The sequence below is a fragment of the Emys orbicularis genome, chromosome 4 (genome assembly GCF_028017835.1).
Source record: "Emys orbicularis isolate rEmyOrb1 chromosome 4, rEmyOrb1.hap1, whole genome shotgun sequence".
Lineage (NCBI taxonomy): Eukaryota > Metazoa > Chordata > Testudines > Emydidae > Emys > Emys orbicularis.
Window position 1 is genome coordinate 74,670,418 of NC_088686.1, and position 18,939 is coordinate 74,689,356.

Here is an 18,939-nt window from a genome sequence, read left to right on the forward strand (position 1 = left end):
ACTATTTTTAGTGCATTAGCTCAATGAGAGCTAGCATGGGTATGCCTCCTCAAGCTGGGAATCAGCCTCTCCAACTCGAAGTGCAGACATATCCTTTTAAATACGAGACTTCAATGTAGGAGACTTCATTGTAGCTCTGTGATTAAATTGTTGCTGAGCAGAGGGGAGACCACCAAGTTTGTGTGAGAGAATTAAAGTGTTGTCAATGCTCATAATTTCATATTTTATCGCCATTTCATGTTGTTCTGTGTTTTTCTTAAAGCACCAGATCCTGGAATAATTTGATTACATAAGAATTTCAGCTTCCATTTTAAAAAAAAGTTTATAGCCCTCATAGTTACAGAGAAAAGCAAGATTGAGTCCTAAAAGCTCAAGATCCAGAAGACAATTAATAAAAACAGAACAATATATATTAGGGCTGTCAATTAATCACAGTTAACGCACGAGATTAACTCAAAAAAATTAATTGCGATTAAAAAAATTATTCGTGATTAATCACAGTTTTAATCGCACTGTTAAACAATAGAATACCAATTGAAATTTATTAAATAATTGGATATTTTTCTACATTTTCACATATATTGTATTCTATGTTGTAATCAAAATCAAATTGCATATTATTTTTATTACAAATATTTGCACTGTAAACATGATAAAACAAAAAAATAATATTTTTCAATTCACCTCATATAAGTACTGTAGTGCAATCTCTTTGTTGTGAAAATGCAATTTACAACTGTAGATTTTTTTTTGTTACATAACTGCACTCAAAAACAAAACAATGTAAAACTTCAGCGCCTACAAGTCCACTCAGGCCTCTTCCTGTTCAGCCAATTGCTAAGACAAACAAGTTTGTTTGCATTTACAGGAGATAATGCTGCCCTCTTCTTATTTACAATGTCACCAGAAAGTGAGAACAGGCATTTGCCACTTTTGTAGCCAGCACTGCAAGGTATTTACATGCCAGATATGCTAAACATTCATATGCCTCTTCATGCTTCAGCCACCATTCCAGAGGACATGCTTCCCTGCTGATGATGCTCGTTAAAAAAATAATGCATTAATTAAATTTGTGACTCAACTCCTTAGGGAAGAATTGTTATGTCCCCTACTGTTTTAACTGCATTCTGCCATATATTTCATGTTATAGCTGTCTCGGATGATGACCCAGCACATGTTGTTCATTTTAAGGACACTTTCACTGCAGATTTGACAAAACACAAAGAAGGTACCAATGTAAGATTTCTAAAGCACTCGACCCAAGGTTTAAGAATCTGAAGTGCCTTCCAAAATCTGATAGGGACGAGGTGTGGAGCATGCTTTCAGAAGTCTTAAAATAGCAACACTGCAGTGCGGAAACTACGGAACCCGAACCACCAAAAAAGAAAATTAACCTTCTGCTGGTGGCATCTGACTCAGATAATGAAAACGAGCATGCTTCGGTCTGCACTGCTTTGGATGGTTATCGAGAAGAACCCATCATCAGCATGGACGCATGTCCACTGGAATGGTGGTTGAAGCATGAAGGGACAAATGAATCTTTAGCGCATCTGGCATGTAAATATTTTGCAACACCGGCTACAACAGTGCCATCAGATCACCTGTTCTCACTTTCAGGTAACATTGTAAACAAGATGCGGGCAGCATTATCTCCTGCAAATGTAAACAAACTTGTTTGTCTGAGCGATTGGCTGAACAAGAAGTAGGACTGAGTGGACTTGCAGGTGCTAAAATTTTATATTGTTTTATTTTTGGATTCGGATTATTTTGTACATAATTCTACGTTTGTAAATTCAACTTTCATGATAAAGAGACTGCATTACAGTATTTGTATTAGGTGAATTGAAAATTACTATTTCTTTTTTTTTTTACAGTGCAAATACTTGTAATAAAAAATAAATATAAATATAAAGTGAGCACTGTACACTTTCTATTCTGTGTTGTAATTTAAATCAATATATTTGAAAATGTAGAAAACATCCAAAAATATTTAAATAAATGGTATTCTATTATTAATATGATTAATCGCACGATTAATCGTGATTAATATTTTTAATTGCTTGACAGCCCTAATATATATATAAAAACATAACACATCTGTTAATGAAGAGGGGTCACTGTGTTTTACCCCTATCGAAAACAAATGAGCAAAAAAATAAAAATAAAAGAAATGAGGGAATATATAAAAATAAAATATCATGATTTGGGGTAGCTGACTCATGAGTTTTGAATGCTTGGCATTACTGAAATGATCAGATTTGTTAATTAGTAAAATGAGAAGTAATGAGCTTATCTATAGTTATAGACAAGGCGGCATTTCTCTAGGAAGGGAATGATTCTGCAGAGAATCAGAAGTACATTTTGCAGAGGCTCTCAGTATTTTCCCTCATTTCCTTTATTTTTATTTTTTTGCTAATTTGGTTTTTGATAGAGGTAAAACATAGTGATCCCGCTTCATTAACAGATACTTTTCTATAGCCCAATTTCCATCCTCCTATTTGTCTAGCTAGTATTCACCGAGTAAAGGCAAGAGAACATCAACTCCTCTGGGATGAAGGATGCTAGAGAGGTTCAGCTATGCTTTCTAATCCTGGACTAAAGCCATCATATCTGGTGTGGATATCAAAGCCTTTAGATTAGGGCTGTCAAGCGATTAAACAAATTAATCACGATTAATTGCATTGTTAAACAACAATAGAATACCATTTATTTTAAATATTTTTGGATGTTTACTACATTTTCAAACATATTAATTTCAATTACAAAATGGAATACAAAGTGTACAGTGCTCACTTTATTTTTGATTACAAATATTTGCACTGTAAAAAGAATTTATTTTTCAATTCACCTCATAGAATTACTGTAATGCAATCTCTTTATCATGAAAGTTGAACTTACAAATGAAGAATTATGTACAAAAAAACTGCATTCAAAAATAAAACAATGTAAAATTTTAGAGCCTACAAGTCCACTCAGTCCTACTTCTTGGTCAGCCAATCTCGCAGACAAACAAGGTTGATTACAATTTGCAGAAGATAATGCTGCCTGCTTCTTATTTACAATGTCACTTGAGAATAAGAACAGACGTTCGCATGGCACTGTTGTAGCTGGCATTGGAAGATATTTATGTTCCAGATGTGGTAAAGATTCGTATGTCCCTTCATGCTTCAACCACCATTCCAGAGGACAAGCTTCCATGCTGATGGTGGGTTGTGCTTGATAATGATCCAAAGCAGTGCGGATTGACGCATGTTCATTTTCATCATCTGAGTCAGATGCCACCAGCAGAAGGTTAATTTTCTTTTTTGGTGGTTTGGGTTCTCTAGTTTCTTCATCAGAATGTTGCTCTTTTAAGACTTCTAAAAGCATGCTCCACACTTCGTCCCTCTCAGATTTTGGACGGCACTTCAGATTCTTAAACCTTGAGTCAAGTGCTGTAGCTATTTTTAGAAACCTTCTCTGCGTTTTGTCAAAGCTGCTGTGAAAGTGTTCTTAAAACCGACATATGCTCGGTCATCATCCGAGCCTGCTATAACTTGAAATATATGCAGAATGCGGGTAAAACAGAGCAGGAGACATACAATTCTCCCTCCAAGGAGTACAGTCACACATTTAATTGACGCATTATTTTTTTAACAAGCATCATCAGCATGGAAGCATGTCCTCTGGAATGGTGGCTGAAGCATGAAGGGGCATACAAATGTTTAGCATATCTGGCATGTAAATACCTTGCAACGCCGGCCATAGGCGCCGACTCCGTGGGTGCTCCAGGGCTGGAGCACCCACGGGGAAAAATTGGTGGGTGCTCAGCACCCACCGGCAGCTCCCCACGCCCCCCACCAGTTCACCTCCGCCTCCGCTCCGCCTCCTCCCCTGAGCCTACCATGTGCTCTCTTTTTCCCCCTCCCTCCCAACACTTGCGCCGTGAAACAGCTGTTTTGCGTGGCTGGGGGGGAGGAGGGGGAATGCGGCGTGCTCGGGGGAAGAGGTGGGGCCAAGGCAGGGATTTGGGGAAGGGGTCCAATAGGGGCAGGGAGGGGGCAGAATTGAGGCGGGGACTTTGGGGAAGGGATTGGAATGGGGGCGGGGCAGAGAAATGGTGGAGTCGGGGCGGGGCTGGGGGGCGTGAGCACCCACCGGCGCCGGGGAAAGTTGGTGCCTATGACGCCAGCTACAAAAAGTGCCATGGGAACACCTGTTTTCACTTTCAGGTGACCTAAAAAAGAAGCAGGCAGCAGTATCTCCCGTCAATGTAAACTAACTTGTTTGTCTTAGCGATTGACAGTATAAGTAGTAGGACTGAGTGGACTTGTAGGCTCTGGAGTTTTACACTGTTTTGTTTTCGAGTGCAGTTATGTAACCAAAAAAAAATCTGCATTAGTAAGTTACACTTTTACAATAAAGAGATTGCACTACAGTACATGTATGAGGTGAATTGAAAAATACTATTTTTTATCATTTTTACAGTGCATATATTTGTAAAAAAATAATAATATAAAGTGAGCACTGTGCACTTTGTATTCTGTGTTGTAATTGAAATCAATATTGAAAATGTAGAAAAACATCCAAAAATATTTAATAAATTTCAACTGGTATTCTATTGGTATAAGTGCGATTAATCACAATTAATTTTGTGTGTTAATCACGTGAGTTAACTGCAATTAATTGACAGCTCTACTGTAGAGCAATTATTGCATCCCAGCAGGCCAACATCCTCTATGTGTGTAAAGACAATGAGTTCAAGGCTCATCACTGTCCTTCCTTTAACCTTTCACTACATAAAAGACCAAAACAAACATGGTCTCCATGTCTCTACAACAGAGAATTTTCTCACATCCTCTTTCACTTCACATGACATTTTTCAGAATGACTCCAGAGTGCAGATACAGCTTGGCTTTTACTGACGCTGTCCTTGAGCCACAAAGTAGACACTTTCATTTCCTGAGTGTTTCTCCCCTTTCTTCTCCCCTCTCTCCACCTTTGCATCTTTCTGAACAGTAAGGAACAACTACACCTCATTACCAACTTCAAACCTACAAAGAACTTATAAAAGAAAAAGCTCCAACTCAAATTGATAATAGTAATATCTGGAGAAGTGAATATTTATAATTTCCCATCTTCTGGTGCGCAGTGCTGACACCTAATGTGGTGCAGCATACCTGAATGCTCTGATGGTAGGGATACTTGGAGACAGACATGGGGATTTATCTTTCAACATCACCAAAATATATTGGATTAAGAAAGTTTTGCTGAAGAGCAGAATTGATTGATAAATAATTCACTAAAAAGAAATAGGGACTGTCCTCCCTTCACAAGGGTTGTTGCATACATGGGAGCAGTATTATGCATGTGGGTACAGTATTGTGTTACGGTAACTTATGACATGCTGCAGGTTTGTTACCTATCTGTGGCATGTGGTCAGTGTGGTAACTCCCAAGATGGTGCATAATCATCATCATCATCGTATCTGAATTGCAGCTACTTTCTTATAGTACTTCAGTAACATGTGTTGTGTTGTTGGCATCCTTTCGTCTCTGAGAAGACAGTGGGAATTGCAGCCTATGATGTAGATAGACGATTTGCAATGTCTCATGTGACTGAATAGTCCAATCCGAGATTTGCATGATCTTTGGCAGTTATTGCAAATGTACATATCTTGGTTGGGAGCTGCTTGCTTCCTAAGGGCTCTTTTCTCTTCAAGCTGTAGGAGCCAGCTCCAGTCATAGACTTTGATGCCCTGATGGAGACGATGGCACCACTTGTTACACAATTCAAATAAAAATGGAATTCATTGTTGAATAGGCCAGGTGACAGTGATTAGCAGGGGTGGGAATTAATAGCATTCTAAAAGTTAATCTAGCTGTCAAGAAGAGCCTTAACAAGGAAGTTCTAGAGGTAGCAGAGGTTTTGACAGGAGTTCCAACAAATGAAGAGACATCCTGAAATATAGAAGAAACAATTGCTATGAAAAATGGCTACAGAAGGATTCAAGGAAGCCTGCTGGGAAGCACGCACAATGTTCCTATTTAGGAATGAAGATTACAAAGGCTGCACATGTATGAAGCATAACTCGTTACCTCTTTGGTAGCCATGGTTACTGATGGTGGGAAGTTCCACAGATGAGGACTTGACACTGAGGACACCCAGAGTTTCATCCTGGGGTCAGTTACGGCATCCTTGCTAATCTTAGTTATTACATTGGGTTGCAGAGAGGTGGTCTTTGAAAAAAGTCAGCCCCAGCCTATTGAAGGTTTTTTAAAGATTAACACTAGACCCCTCAAGCAGATCCAGAACAGGCTGAGGAGCCAGCGCAGAGCACTGTTATACTATGCTCTCATCAGTTTGTCACCCAAAAGGTGGACTGCTGCCTGTTGGATCAATTGGAACATCCGTGGTCAATCCTAAGTAGAATGTGTTGTGACAATCTAGACTGGTGAAACTGGTGAATGGATCATTGTGACTAAGTCTGCATGTGAAAACAAAAGGCTCAATCTCCTAACTAGACAAATAATCCTCTGATATGATAGCCCAAATCCTCCTATTGGAACATTCCACCTTAGGTAACCTATGGACCCACACTCTCACACAGCCCATCAGACCCTGGACTGGATTCTGATGTTAGATTTTAACATTAAAAAAATGGCAAGAACCATCCTAATATCCTACTCAGACCACTTCCTCTTCCAGGTATAAATAAAACACTCTCACATTGCAAGGCAAGAAACAACCACCCTCATGTTTCCCCTCTGAAAATGTGTAAACTGTTGGAACTTGCCAAATTCCAGACCTTGCTTACAGAAAAACGAAGAGCCCAAGGAGTAGAATTAGTGAGGCAATACAACTACTCCTTGACTACTGCTATAGACTCCCAAGCATCCCCTCCCACACATATTGGCATGAATGACCTGTGATAGAAAAAGTAGAAAGGAAGAAAACAAGTATGGGTGGCCAAAAATCATTTGATACAAACAGACCCAGAGAAATAATTTCTACAGACTTTTGCCACTGTCACAAAGGAGGCAAAGGGTATGTTTACACTGCAATCACAGGGTGTGAGTGCAGCTGAAGTAGACATACCTGAGCTAGCTTTAATCTAGCTAGCTTGGGTCCTGGAGCAGCGAAGCTGCGGCAGCGCATGCTTGCCCCTTGAGAAATTACGCAGGGTTCCAGGTGAGCTTGTACAGCTTGTGCTGAAGCGTGTGCTGCCGAGGCTTCACTGCTCCCATACCCGAGCTAGCTCGGGTACATCTACTTGAGCTGCAATCACACTGTGATTGCAATGTAGTCATACCCCAACCCCCCCCCCCCCCCCACACACACACACACACTTCTCCTCTGCCATAGCAGCACATGTTGCTGTGAACACATCATCCTGGGGTTCTAATCTCTGCACTGGCTCCCCAGTGAATGCAGAATCCAATTCAAAGTTAGTGTTCTGATTTTGAAAGCTGTTCATGGGATTGACCCTACCTACTAGAGAGACTGCCTCTCCCACTGTGACCACGATCTCCTGTGACAGCTATGTTAGACTAGAACAATGAAACCATCAAACCATGGGAGAAGCTCATGACAGTAGGAGACAACTTTCACAGGAGCTGGGGCTAGACTAAGGAACTCACTGCTGAAAGAAAAGAATGAGCACAGTCCTCACCACATTCAGAACTAAATACAAAACTCATCTTTTCCATTTAGCTTTATCTCAGTAAGTTCTTCATGCAGCTACACCCAGAAACAGACATGTTTACTCACATACACATGAACAAGCGACAATTCTAAACAACCCCAGTCCCCAAAACCCTATAAACTGATTAAGCTTCTCTCCCTTCTCAGTCTGAAGGAAAAGTGAGACTATTATTATTTCTGCTTTTGATACTTGGAGAGTGCTCAGACACTTTGCTGATGGATGACATAAGGCCCTAGATACAGTCACGTACAATGACATCACGTCACAGAACAAGGACCAGTTGTCCCTCTCATTCTGACTTTAATGCAACTACACTTGGAACAGTTCTATCCACCGCATATCAGAAAGATGTTGACAAATGGGAGGGAATTCTGAGAAGAGCAAAAGCATGATTAGGGGGCTGGAAATACTGATTTATACAGAAAGATTAAGAGAGCTAAGTATATACAGCTAGGCTAAGTGACAATTAAAAGTATGTTGAAAGGGCACATAATAGCAGTCTGCAAATATGCGAAGGGTGAGACAAATTATTTTAAATAGTACAAGGGGCTAGAACAAGGAGTAACGGGGTATAAGTAAGAAAGGGAAAATTCAGGGTGAATATCAGGAAGGGCTTTTTGACAATTAGACATATTAGATGGTGGAATACTGTCAAGGGACATGGTGGAAACCCCATCAATTCAGAGAGTTAGTGCTAGATTTTAAAACCTGAGTACACCCAAATTTGTGCTTATAATTATTGACTGTGAGTGAAATGGAGCTTGCAAAGCCTCCAGCTGTCCCTTGGCAGATTCTAAATTATGCATCACCAATTCAAAATTCTGCAGCACACTGAAAATTTGGGGCAGCATAAACTGAACAATAATCCAAAATTGAGACCTGTGTTGACTTTAAGTTCAAGATAAATAATGCAAGAAATAGTGTACTGGTTGCCTTAATCTTTTTAATTAAAAAAAACAAACAACCCCTTTTTGAATGTATCTGAGTCTGTCACAGAAATTTCTAGTGTGCCACAGAATTTAGCACTGCCATGCTACAGAAATGAGGGGGGCTTGCCTCAGAATTTAGGCCCACTGTACAACAAAGTAAACAGGACTCACCAATAGCTCCTCTTCCCCATCTCATCTTGTAAGATTCTGTATATGCCTCTGTGTGTGTGTGTGTGGTATAGTGAGGCATGGTTCCATGCCGACTCTAGCAGTACACCATGTTCTTTCTGCAACATATAGATGTGATGGGGCCAAGTGGAAAATGGAAAAGATTATTTGTGGGGAGCAATCTGTAATTTTTTTTCTCTCTCCTCCTCACCCCACAATGAGGAAGACTGTGATGACATTGAGAGGCAAGAAAAATGATTGGAACATACTAGCCCCTGGGTGAAATTAAAAAAAAATTACTTGGCCCTAAAAGAAACAACTTTACCTTTTGTCCACAGAGCAAAGGGTCAGCATTTACCATTTCTGCAACATATAATATATTCCCTTTGAAACCTATTAGGTGTCTGTCTGATGGTATCATTCTACTGAAAGTTGCCATAGGATGATTGGCCCCCATCAAGGCCATCTTGGAGATGAGGAGACGTTGTTCACAGGCAGGATGATCTATGTAGAGTGTTATTTAGGGGTCTGGTCACTACATGGGGAGAGGGGGAACAGGGAGTGAAAAGGTTTGATGAATGCTGCATGTTTCTTACTTCTATATTAACAGAGAATTGTTCCATTTCTTTTAGACCATTACTGGGAGTATCACCCACACCACATGCACAGTGAGTTTGAGAGCTTCGGGGACAACCAGTTTACAGAACTCCAGAGCGTACAGCCTCCTCAGCTGCAACAGCTCTATCGGCACATGGAGTTTGAGCAGATGCATGTCCTAGACTCGGGGATCCCAACCACACATATTGGCCTCAACCACCAGGTATGGTTGTCACCTTTTGCACAGAATATAGGATGACAGTAAAGAGCATGGAACAAGAGGCATCAGAGACTGAGCAGTGTTTTGCCAAAGGTGTTAGTGAAATGCAGGGTACAAGTTATGGATCTTGACATAAAACTCCCTAAGGAAAGGGTTAAAAAGAAAGCCTAGCCTAGAGTCCCACCGAAGGGCTGGCTACAGCAACCACACTAAGGAGAAGTGTTGGTTAAGCACATTTGTCTGGATGGCGGCTCACAGGCTGTCTTTTCACTGCTAAAGGAAGTGTGATTTTTTAGAGCTGTGTAGAGAAAGGGTCATTCTGTTTCGTAGAGGATTTTGATATTTGGCTTCGTTCCAATTTGGAACATCAACATAAATCAAATATTTCAAATTTCTCCACAAATGAGAATGGAGCCCCAGCTCTGGGGTAGTATACTTGGCAGGTTGCCCTAGAGCTGCAAACCCTGAGGTCCCTGACTTGAATGCAGTCTACCTGGCAGGCTGTTCTGAAAGCCACAGATCCTGGAAGCCCTGGCTCCAAGGCAGTTCTACAGACATGGACACAATGGTGTCTTAGCTGAGGTTTTGCAGATGGAATTGCAGTGTAGGGCTGACCATAAATTATGAAACACATGTTCTGGTGATTTTCAACACTCACCCATCCCTTGTAACACTTTAACAAACACTTAAAATTAAGGACCCACCCACTTCCTAATGCATTACATAACTGATGGAAGCCCCTTAGCTATTTATGCCATTAATGCTCAGAGTAAATAGGACTTGTGTATGTATATTGTTTTAATTAAACAGCCTAGGAGAAAATACCCTGCGTCTATGTGGCTAATTTTTCTTCCAACAGGAAACTCATCCACTGCAAAGCCTCAAAATCTACCACACAGCAAACACAACAATAGTATGTGAAATGTAGACTATAGGGTGCAGATGCAAACAAACAGAATCAGGTACTGACAAAAAGACAGGGGAAAAAAATGCGTGGGACACCACTCTGCGAGGAGCTTCAAGCTGTTCCAGCATTTAGACAAGCTGCTGAAATGCAGTGACTGACCATTATGTCCATCCGAAGGCTGAGAATGAGCATTGACCCCACTTTGTTTCCTTGTAAACATCACAGAATGGCGGCAGAGAAGGAGATTTTGCCCATCCCGCTGCTTTGTTCCACTCACCCATCCGCGCCTTGTCTGGCATTTCAGTACAGAGGTGATAGGGCTAATTCTGTCCATGGAAGCCAAAACAGGGAAAGAACGGGTTACAGAATAGACAAATTAGATCTATTAAGGATGACAGGGCCTGATGAAAATCATCCTATGGTACTTAGGGAACTAGCTGACACAATCTCAGAACCCTTTGCAATTATCTTTGAGAACTCATGGAGGATGTGTGAGGTCCAAGAAGACCTGAGAAGGGCAAACACAGTACCTATCTTTAAAAAGGGGAACAAAGGAAACCCAGAGAATTATAGACCAGGCAGCCTAACTTCGATATCCAGAAAGATATTGGAAAAAATTAACAAACAATCAATATGTAAGCACTTAGAGTAGCGGTTCTCAAACTGTGTGGGCAGGGACCCCAAAGTGGGTTGGGACCTCATTTTAATGTGGTAGCCAGGGCTGGGTTAGATTTGCCAAAGTCTGAGCCCCATCACACAGAGCTGAAGTCGAAGCCAGAGGGCTTCAGCCTTGGGCAGCGGAGCTCAGGTTACAGGCCCCCTACCTGGGCTGAAGCCCAGGGGCTTCGGCTTTACCCCCTTCCCCCAGGGCAGTGGGGCTTGGGCTTCCCACCCTCCCCCCAGGGCAGCGGGGCTTGGGCAGGCTCAGGATTCAGTCCCCCCTACTGGGGTCGTGTAGTAATTTTTGTTCTGAGAAGGGGGTTGTGGTGCTACGAAGTTTGAGAGCACCTGACTTAGAGGATAATAGGGTTATAAGGAATAGCCAGCATGGATGTTAAGAACGAATCATGCCAAATCAACCTAATTGCTTTCTTTAACAGGGTTACTGGCTTAGTGGATAGGAAGGAAGCAATAGATGTGATATCTTCATTTTAGCAAGGCTTTTAACACAGCCCCACATGACATTCACATAAGCAAACTACGGGAATGTGGTCTAGGTGAAATTATTATAAAGTGGATGCAGAACTGGTTGAAAAACTGAACTCAAAGAGTAGTTATTAATGGTTCGCTGTCAAACTGAGAGCACATATCTAGTGCGGTCTTGAAGGGGTCAGGCTTAGGACTGGCACTATTCAATAATTTCATTAATGACTTGGATACTGGAGTAGAGAGCATACTTATAAAATCTTCAGACATCAAGCTGGGAGGGGTTGCAAACACTTTAGAGGCAAGGATTAAATTTCAAAACGACCTTGATAGTTTAGAGAATTGGTATGAAATCAACAAGATGAAATTCAGTAAAGACAAATGCAAAGTACTACATTTAGGAAGGAAAAAAAAAATCAAATGCACAAGATGGGCAATAATTGGTGAGGCGGTAGTAATTGGCGGGGAGGGATAACTCAGTGGTTTGAGCATTGGCCTGCTAAACCCAGGGTTGTAAGTTCAATCCTTGAGGGGGCCTTTTAGGGATCGGGGGGGGGGGGGGGAAGGAAACTGTCAGGGATAGTACTTGGTCCTGCTAGTGAAGGCAGGGGAATGGACTTGATGACCTTTCAAGGTCCCTTCCAGTTCTATGAGATAGGTATAGCTCCATATTTATTTAGTACTGCTGAAAAGAGTCTGGGGGTTATGGTAGATCACAAATTGAATGTGAGTCAGCAAGGTGATGCAGTTGTGAAAAAGGCTAATATAATTCTGGGGTATAATAATGAGTGTCATATGTAAGACAGGGGAGGTAATTGTCCTGCTGTACTCGGCACTGGTAAAGCCTCAGCTGGAGAACTGTGTCTAGTTCTGGGATCCACACTTTAGGAAAGCTATGGATAAATTGGAGAGTCCAGAGGTGACCAACAAAAATGATAAAAGGTTTAGAAAACCTGACGTATAAGTTGAGGTTAAAAAAACAACAATAACCACTGGGCATGTTTAGTCTTGAGAAAAACAGAGTGAGCTGGGACCTGTCTTCCTGATATGTTAAGGACTGTTATAAAGAGGATGGTGGTCAACATGTCCACTGATGGTAGAACAAGAAGTAATGGGCTTAATCTACAGCAAGGGAGATTTAGGTTACATATTCGGAAAAAAATTTCTAAGTACCAGGGTAGTTAAGTTCTGGAATAGACTTCCCAAAGGAGGTTGTGGAATCCCCATCACTGGAGGTTTTTAAGAACTAGTTGGACAAACACCTGTCAGGGATGGTCTAGGTTTACTTGGTCCTGCCTCAGCACAAGGGGATGGACTTGATGACTTCTCAAGGTCCCTTCCAGCATTACATTTCTATGTTCTCCTCAAAGAGTAATCTGGAATGCAGCTGTAACCTACTGGTGAATGTGGTTTACAGAGCTCCTTCTGTGAAGAGGCTATGAGTGTTACAATTCCCAGTTTGGGAGCTTTATGTCACAGAGTGGGGGGAAGTCAGGGCCCTGCACCCCTCTTCCTGTGATTCACCGTGACTCTCAGCCAGCCAGTAAAACAGAAGGTTTATTAGATGACAGGAACACAGTCCCAAGCAGAGCATGTAGGTATAACCAGGACCCCTCAGTCAAGTCCTTCTGGGGGGGGGGGGGGGGTTAGGGAGCTTAGACCCCAGCTTTGGGGTTCCCTGCGTTTCACCATCCAGCCCAAAACTGAAAACCAAACCCCCTCTAGCCATCTCTCTCCCCCTTCCCCCAGCTCCTCCCCTCCCTTTGTCCAGTTTCCAAGGGCAAAGGTGTCACCTGGCACCACCCCCCTCCTGGCTCAGGTTACAAGCTCAGATAACTCTCAAGTAAAATCATCCCCTGCTATCCCATCCCCAATGCGGACTGTCCCAGTAAAACTAGACGACAATCCCAGGTCAATCCGCCCCGCTCCCTACTGCGTCACACTTTAGCTCAAGCTATAGCAGCTCATGCATTGAGTGCTGAGCGCTGTGGTTTAATCCCCCTAAGTGTTGGCGCAGATGGCGGTCATCATACAACTACTGTTACAAGGCAATGGAACTTCAGGAAACAGAAGCAGGAGGCCGACTTTCATCCTCATGCTGAATGTGCTAGTCACTACAGTCATGTGAGATCAAAGCAGTAGTTTGTTATTGAGGGAGGGACATACAAGAAGTTAGCTACCAAAAAAAATTGGAACAGTCCCATTATTTTGTTAGACCAAATCTGAGTTCCAGATTGTCCTTGGACAGGTCTTCTTAAGAAAGTTTACTTAGCTTGCCCATAACAGCTCTCAGCAGACAACACTGTAAGGAAAAGGAAAGGCTGTGTGGAAGAAGAAGGAAAGAAGAAGAGTGGACAGAGGAAAAACAAATAAAGAGCAGGAATACTTAGGTAGTAGCAGATTGTGGAAAGTAGCCAGCAGTTTCTAAGACCTCCCCTCTCCACGATTGCATTAATCATCTGCCTCTGCAAGCACCCCAACAGGAAAAGTGACTCATTGTGTAATATTTTCAGGATATCGTACATATCACATATTCTGAATTTCACACAGCGGTGCAATATGTGTTACCAAAAATATAGCAGATATGGAAAGTATATATAGTATGGGAGAAACTCATTCTGCCTCCTGAGGCACTATCCACATCTTATCCCTTCCCCTTTCTCGAGGCATCATTCATCCTTCCTCTCCCACAGCACCATCCCATGCTCTTTTCCCCCACCTCCAGGGGCATTGTTTAGCTTTGTCCTCTTCCCCCCTTTTGGTACCACACTCACCACCTCCCCCTTCTCCCTCCAGGGGTACCATTCCCCGTTTCTCTCCCATCTACTTATTTCCCACCCCCACCCCCACCTCTCCCTTCCTTCTCATCCCTGAAGTTGCAGTTTGTTCAACTGTAAAACACTTAAGGTGACTCTGTGGTGAGGTTTGGAGTTTCACTCTGGGGCATCTGACAGGAAATTTACACACACTCTTACCCAATCACGGCCCTTCCTGCCATGCTCGCCTCCAGCCAATCTGCCAACTCACTAACCGCCAGCCACTGCACCCTTCAACCAATCCACTTGCACACTCCTTATTGGGACATTTCAGGATGGTTTGAGACTCATCAGAAAAGTACCAGTCATTCAGTGTTTGACCCCAGACTGGGCACTGTGAGTCATGAACAGACCATGCACTCCCCCCCCACCCATCACCTAATCCTGCGCTGAGGGAGTCATACGCAGAACACCTTTCTCCCACACAGTGCTGGAGGGAAGGGAGGGTAGTTCAAAAGGCCTTCAGTCTCCTGGGTTATCAGTTTAGCACATTTCACCAGCATCATATTAGATGTGGTGTTTTGGGGGGAGTGGAAGAAGTGACCTCCTTACTCCTCTACCTCCTGCACTATTTGGACCCACACAGCAATGTCCCTCCATTGGTGGCAGAGGAGAGGTTTCCTTATTGTTAACCTCTTGCATGGTCTCTGTACCTTGCCTGCCTGACTTCCATGCGATTCACAGGAGGATGAAATATACCTCATGGTCTCACTATCACAAAAGCGTGAGGAGACAGTGCCCATATTTTCTCCTGCACAGAGCTCTGTTTGGCACAAGGGGTGGGGGTGGCAATCAAAGAGCAGTTCTCGCATTCCCAAGATCCATCTGCTCCAGCCCTGATGTAAAGGTCTGCACTAGCTCATGCCCAAGGATCACATGTCAGTTAAGTATTGGCAGAGCAGAAGTACACTCCACCCTGTCATTGACAAACCTCCAACACCAGGCATTTAGCATAGGAACTGGCTACACCAGCTCTACACCAGGTGAGAGGTCTACATTGGGGAATTCTCAGATGGCCAGTTAGGGTCTGATTCCAGCCATTTAACATCACCTAAGTGGTGCAAAATCTGACCCAGTATGGTACATCCCTCACCTTAGTGTTGAGCATCCTCCCTCCTCAAAGCAGGTGAGGAGCAGAGAGAGCTGTCCCCAGTCCAGGTGGGATATGCTCCTGCAATGTTAGAACCTTCTCACAGTGCCCAATCTCTTCAGCAATAAGAAGGGCAAAAGAGTAACGGATATATACCAGATAGACAAGAGGAAGATACAGTAAACAGCAGCCAGTTTTAAAATGGCTACTTTGTGGCTACAAGTATTTAGAATTGCCAAATTTAAAGGGGCTGCCCCAGAAAGTCTTACTTAGAAAAAGATCCTATAAGAGGGTGGCCCTGGACTGGGGAAAGTTAACAAGGACCAGGAAATCACCAAGGAATGTGCTGCTTCTGTATTTCCCCACTATATCACAGGCACCATGGGGTTTTTCCCCCACATTTAAAGGTGATTGTTGTGAATCCTCCCCAGAAGGTCTATCTGGAGAAAGCTCATCCCAGCAAATCCCACCCACAGGAATAATCTGTCACCCAAAGACATCTGTTAAATGAATATACTGTCTCCACATTAGAAAAGTGGTGGAGTCTCATCCTGTCAGAAAAATAGACACTTTGCATGACTATTGCCACATCCCTCTAAGAATCTCCTTTACAAGCAATACATCCACCACTACACCCCTAGCAGGCAGGAAGATACCACAGTGATGGGCATGTAGACCTGATTAGAGAAAATTATCTCCCTTGTACAGGTGAGGAAACCGAGGCACAAAGAGGTGCCGTGATTGTGCAGGGCCTAAACTAGAACTCACTTCTGTCTTCCACTGCTTCATCCTCCCCCTCTTAAATGGCCCAAGACTGCTAAGGACAGTTTTTGTTCAACTTGATTGGTCCTCTGAATAGGTTTAAACCACACAGTATTTAAGTGACAGCAATTAAATCTCTACTTATGATCTTAAATAATCTCATGCACCTGTCACTCTCTCCCTCCCTTTCTGTTAATCTCCCCTCACACCTACCCTTTTCATTTTTTGCCCCTTGCTCTGTCATTTTCTCCTCCCCACACCATTCTTCCCCTCTTCTACAGGTCTCCTATTTGCCTCGGATGTGCGTACAGTATTCCTCTCCACATCAGCCCAGCTCTGATGAGGAGGATATGGAGAGGCAGAGCCCCCCTTTGGAGGTATCAGATGGGGAGACTGATGGTGTGGACCCACGTCCTGGAATTATACATGGAGAGCCAGGTCAGTAAACCCAGAGAGGCTGCATTGAGCCACAAGTGTGCAGACTGTGTTGGTATGATGTTGACAGATGGTATGAAAGAATTAACTGTGTTTGCCCCTTCACCCAACCCCTAGAAGCTTCAGTTTCCTCTGGCTCCTCACCCACTTTCTTATCTTCTGAAACCTTCGTGGCTACATCCCCATCTCTCTCTCTCTGATCTTCTCTCTCCTTGTATACCTATCTTTTCTGCTCTGCTGATTCTGGCCTCATTTCAGTCACCCCTTGGTCCTTTCCTCTGCCAGAAGTTGATCTTCTGCTGCCTCTGCTTTCTGGAACAGTTGACCTGCCTCCACCCCTCTGACTCCCCATTGCTTTCTAAAAAGCACTTAGAACCCATCCCTTATATGCAGTCTATAAACAGAACGTGTTGGCTAGTTACCCACACTTGATTGCTACCACCAGCCCTTCACACCTCTCACAGGGCTTGATCCTAACCTCACTGAAATTAATGGGAGTCTTTCCACTGACTTTAGTGAACTTTGGATCAGGGCCCTAGGCCCCTGGCCCTACCTATTCTAACTTCTTATTGCTGTAATAGATACCTAACATTAATATAGAGCTTTATACGTTGAAAGTAGTGCACTGGTTTTAATCCTCACAACAACTCTGGAAAGTAGATATTATCCCCATTTTATAGATGGGAAAACTGAGGCAGTGAGCTTAAGGGTCTGATTTTCAGAAGTGCTAAGCACTTACAGCTTCACTTGAAGTTGATAGGAACTGTAGATGCTCAACACCTCTGAAAAAAATCAGACACTAACTCACTTGAGTTACCCCAAACCACAGAACAAACCAGTGTCAGGGCTGGGGCTAGATCTCAGGAGTTACTAGCTCTTATACCTGTGCTCAGTGCACTAGGCCACACTACATCCCAGCATCATCTATCTCTATAACTGCTGTACATTGAAGAATTTCTTCAAATAGCATGTTAGCAAAAACAACAGTATGAACTGTGCAAGTTTCCCCATTCCATGCTACACACTTGAAGCCATGAAGCTGTTTCACCACTGCCTTCTCTCTCTGACCCTCACACAGGCAGCAAGAAGAAAATCCGTCTGTATCAGTTCCTTCTGGACCTTCTTCGAAGTGGAGAGATGAAGGACAGCATCTGGTGGGTGGACAAGGAAAAAGGCACTTTTCAGTTCTCCTCCAAACACAAAGAGGCACTGGCACACCGCTGGGGTATCCAGAAGGGCAACCGCAAGAAAATGACCTACCAAAAGATGGCACGGGCACTGAGAAACTACGGCAAGACGGGGGAAGTCAAGAAGGTCAAGAAGAAGCTGACCTACCAGTTTAGTGGAGAGGTAATGGGAAGGGGAAGCACTGATAGGAAGCATTATCCTCACTGAGCACAGGCCTTGGGACCCTGAGCAAACCAAAAAATGAAGACCTTCTGGCTGGATATTAGCAGAGGAGACGGACGCATCTTTCTCTTTGCTTCACGTGCCCACTTCTCTACCTTGTCAGGGCTTTTAATGTCCGATGTTTCTGGTACGAATTCCCTTCTTCAGCACTTGAGAATCCTACAGATAAGAGAATTCTGCTTCCATCCAATAAGCTGGACAGAGTTGGGAAATTTTAAAAGTGTATAAATATATTATTGTCAGAAAATATTTGTTTGATTGTGTTGTAATTAATGGATACAGTTGATGAAGTTTTGCCCTTCAAAGGCAGTGCTGTGTCATCTTCAGTGACACTGCATTAGCTTACAGCTTTTAAACTAGCATTAATACAGGCTCTGCCGCAGCTCTCAACAGCTAGAGAGAAGTTTGCAGATCTTGGAAAGATACCTGTTCTGTTTAAATAGTAATAACATGTATATATTTAATAAAATTTGATATAATGAAGTCTTGGTGTTTGCATGACGGATGGCTGCTTCACAAACTAGTCTCACTTGCATTTACACAGTATCAACTCAAGTATGGTAACTGGGTATAGTGCAGAATAGGCTCCTGGACTTTATCAACATTTCATGTCTCCATGGGCTTCTTATTTCCCTGGAAATGTTAGAAGCATTCTCAGACTATGAAACAAAAGTGAGTAGGAATCACAGTATAGGAGGCTGTAGAATCCTAAAAGTCACTAGGAACCTGAAAAATACACACACTAGTCTCAAGTCACCACTGCCATGCATGCTGT

At 42.8% G+C, this 18,939-nt stretch overlaps 1 protein-coding gene across 1 annotated transcript in view; it reads left to right on the plus strand.

Annotated features, from left to right (window-relative positions):
* The window catches only part of SPI1 (Spi-1 proto-oncogene), a 30,466-nt gene extending 11,850 nt beyond the window's left edge, over positions 1-18,616 (plus strand). Inside the window, exons 3-5 of the mRNA XM_065403729.1 lie at positions 9,414-9,601; positions 16,601-16,757; positions 17,833-18,616. Of these exons, the coding sequence (XP_065259801.1) occupies positions 9,414-9,601; positions 16,601-16,757; positions 17,833-18,149 (662 nt within the window). The 3' untranslated portion in view covers positions 18,150-18,616. The remainder of the gene's footprint in view (positions 1-9,413; positions 9,602-16,600; positions 16,758-17,832) is intronic.
* Positions 18,617-18,939: the final 323 nt, after the last annotated feature.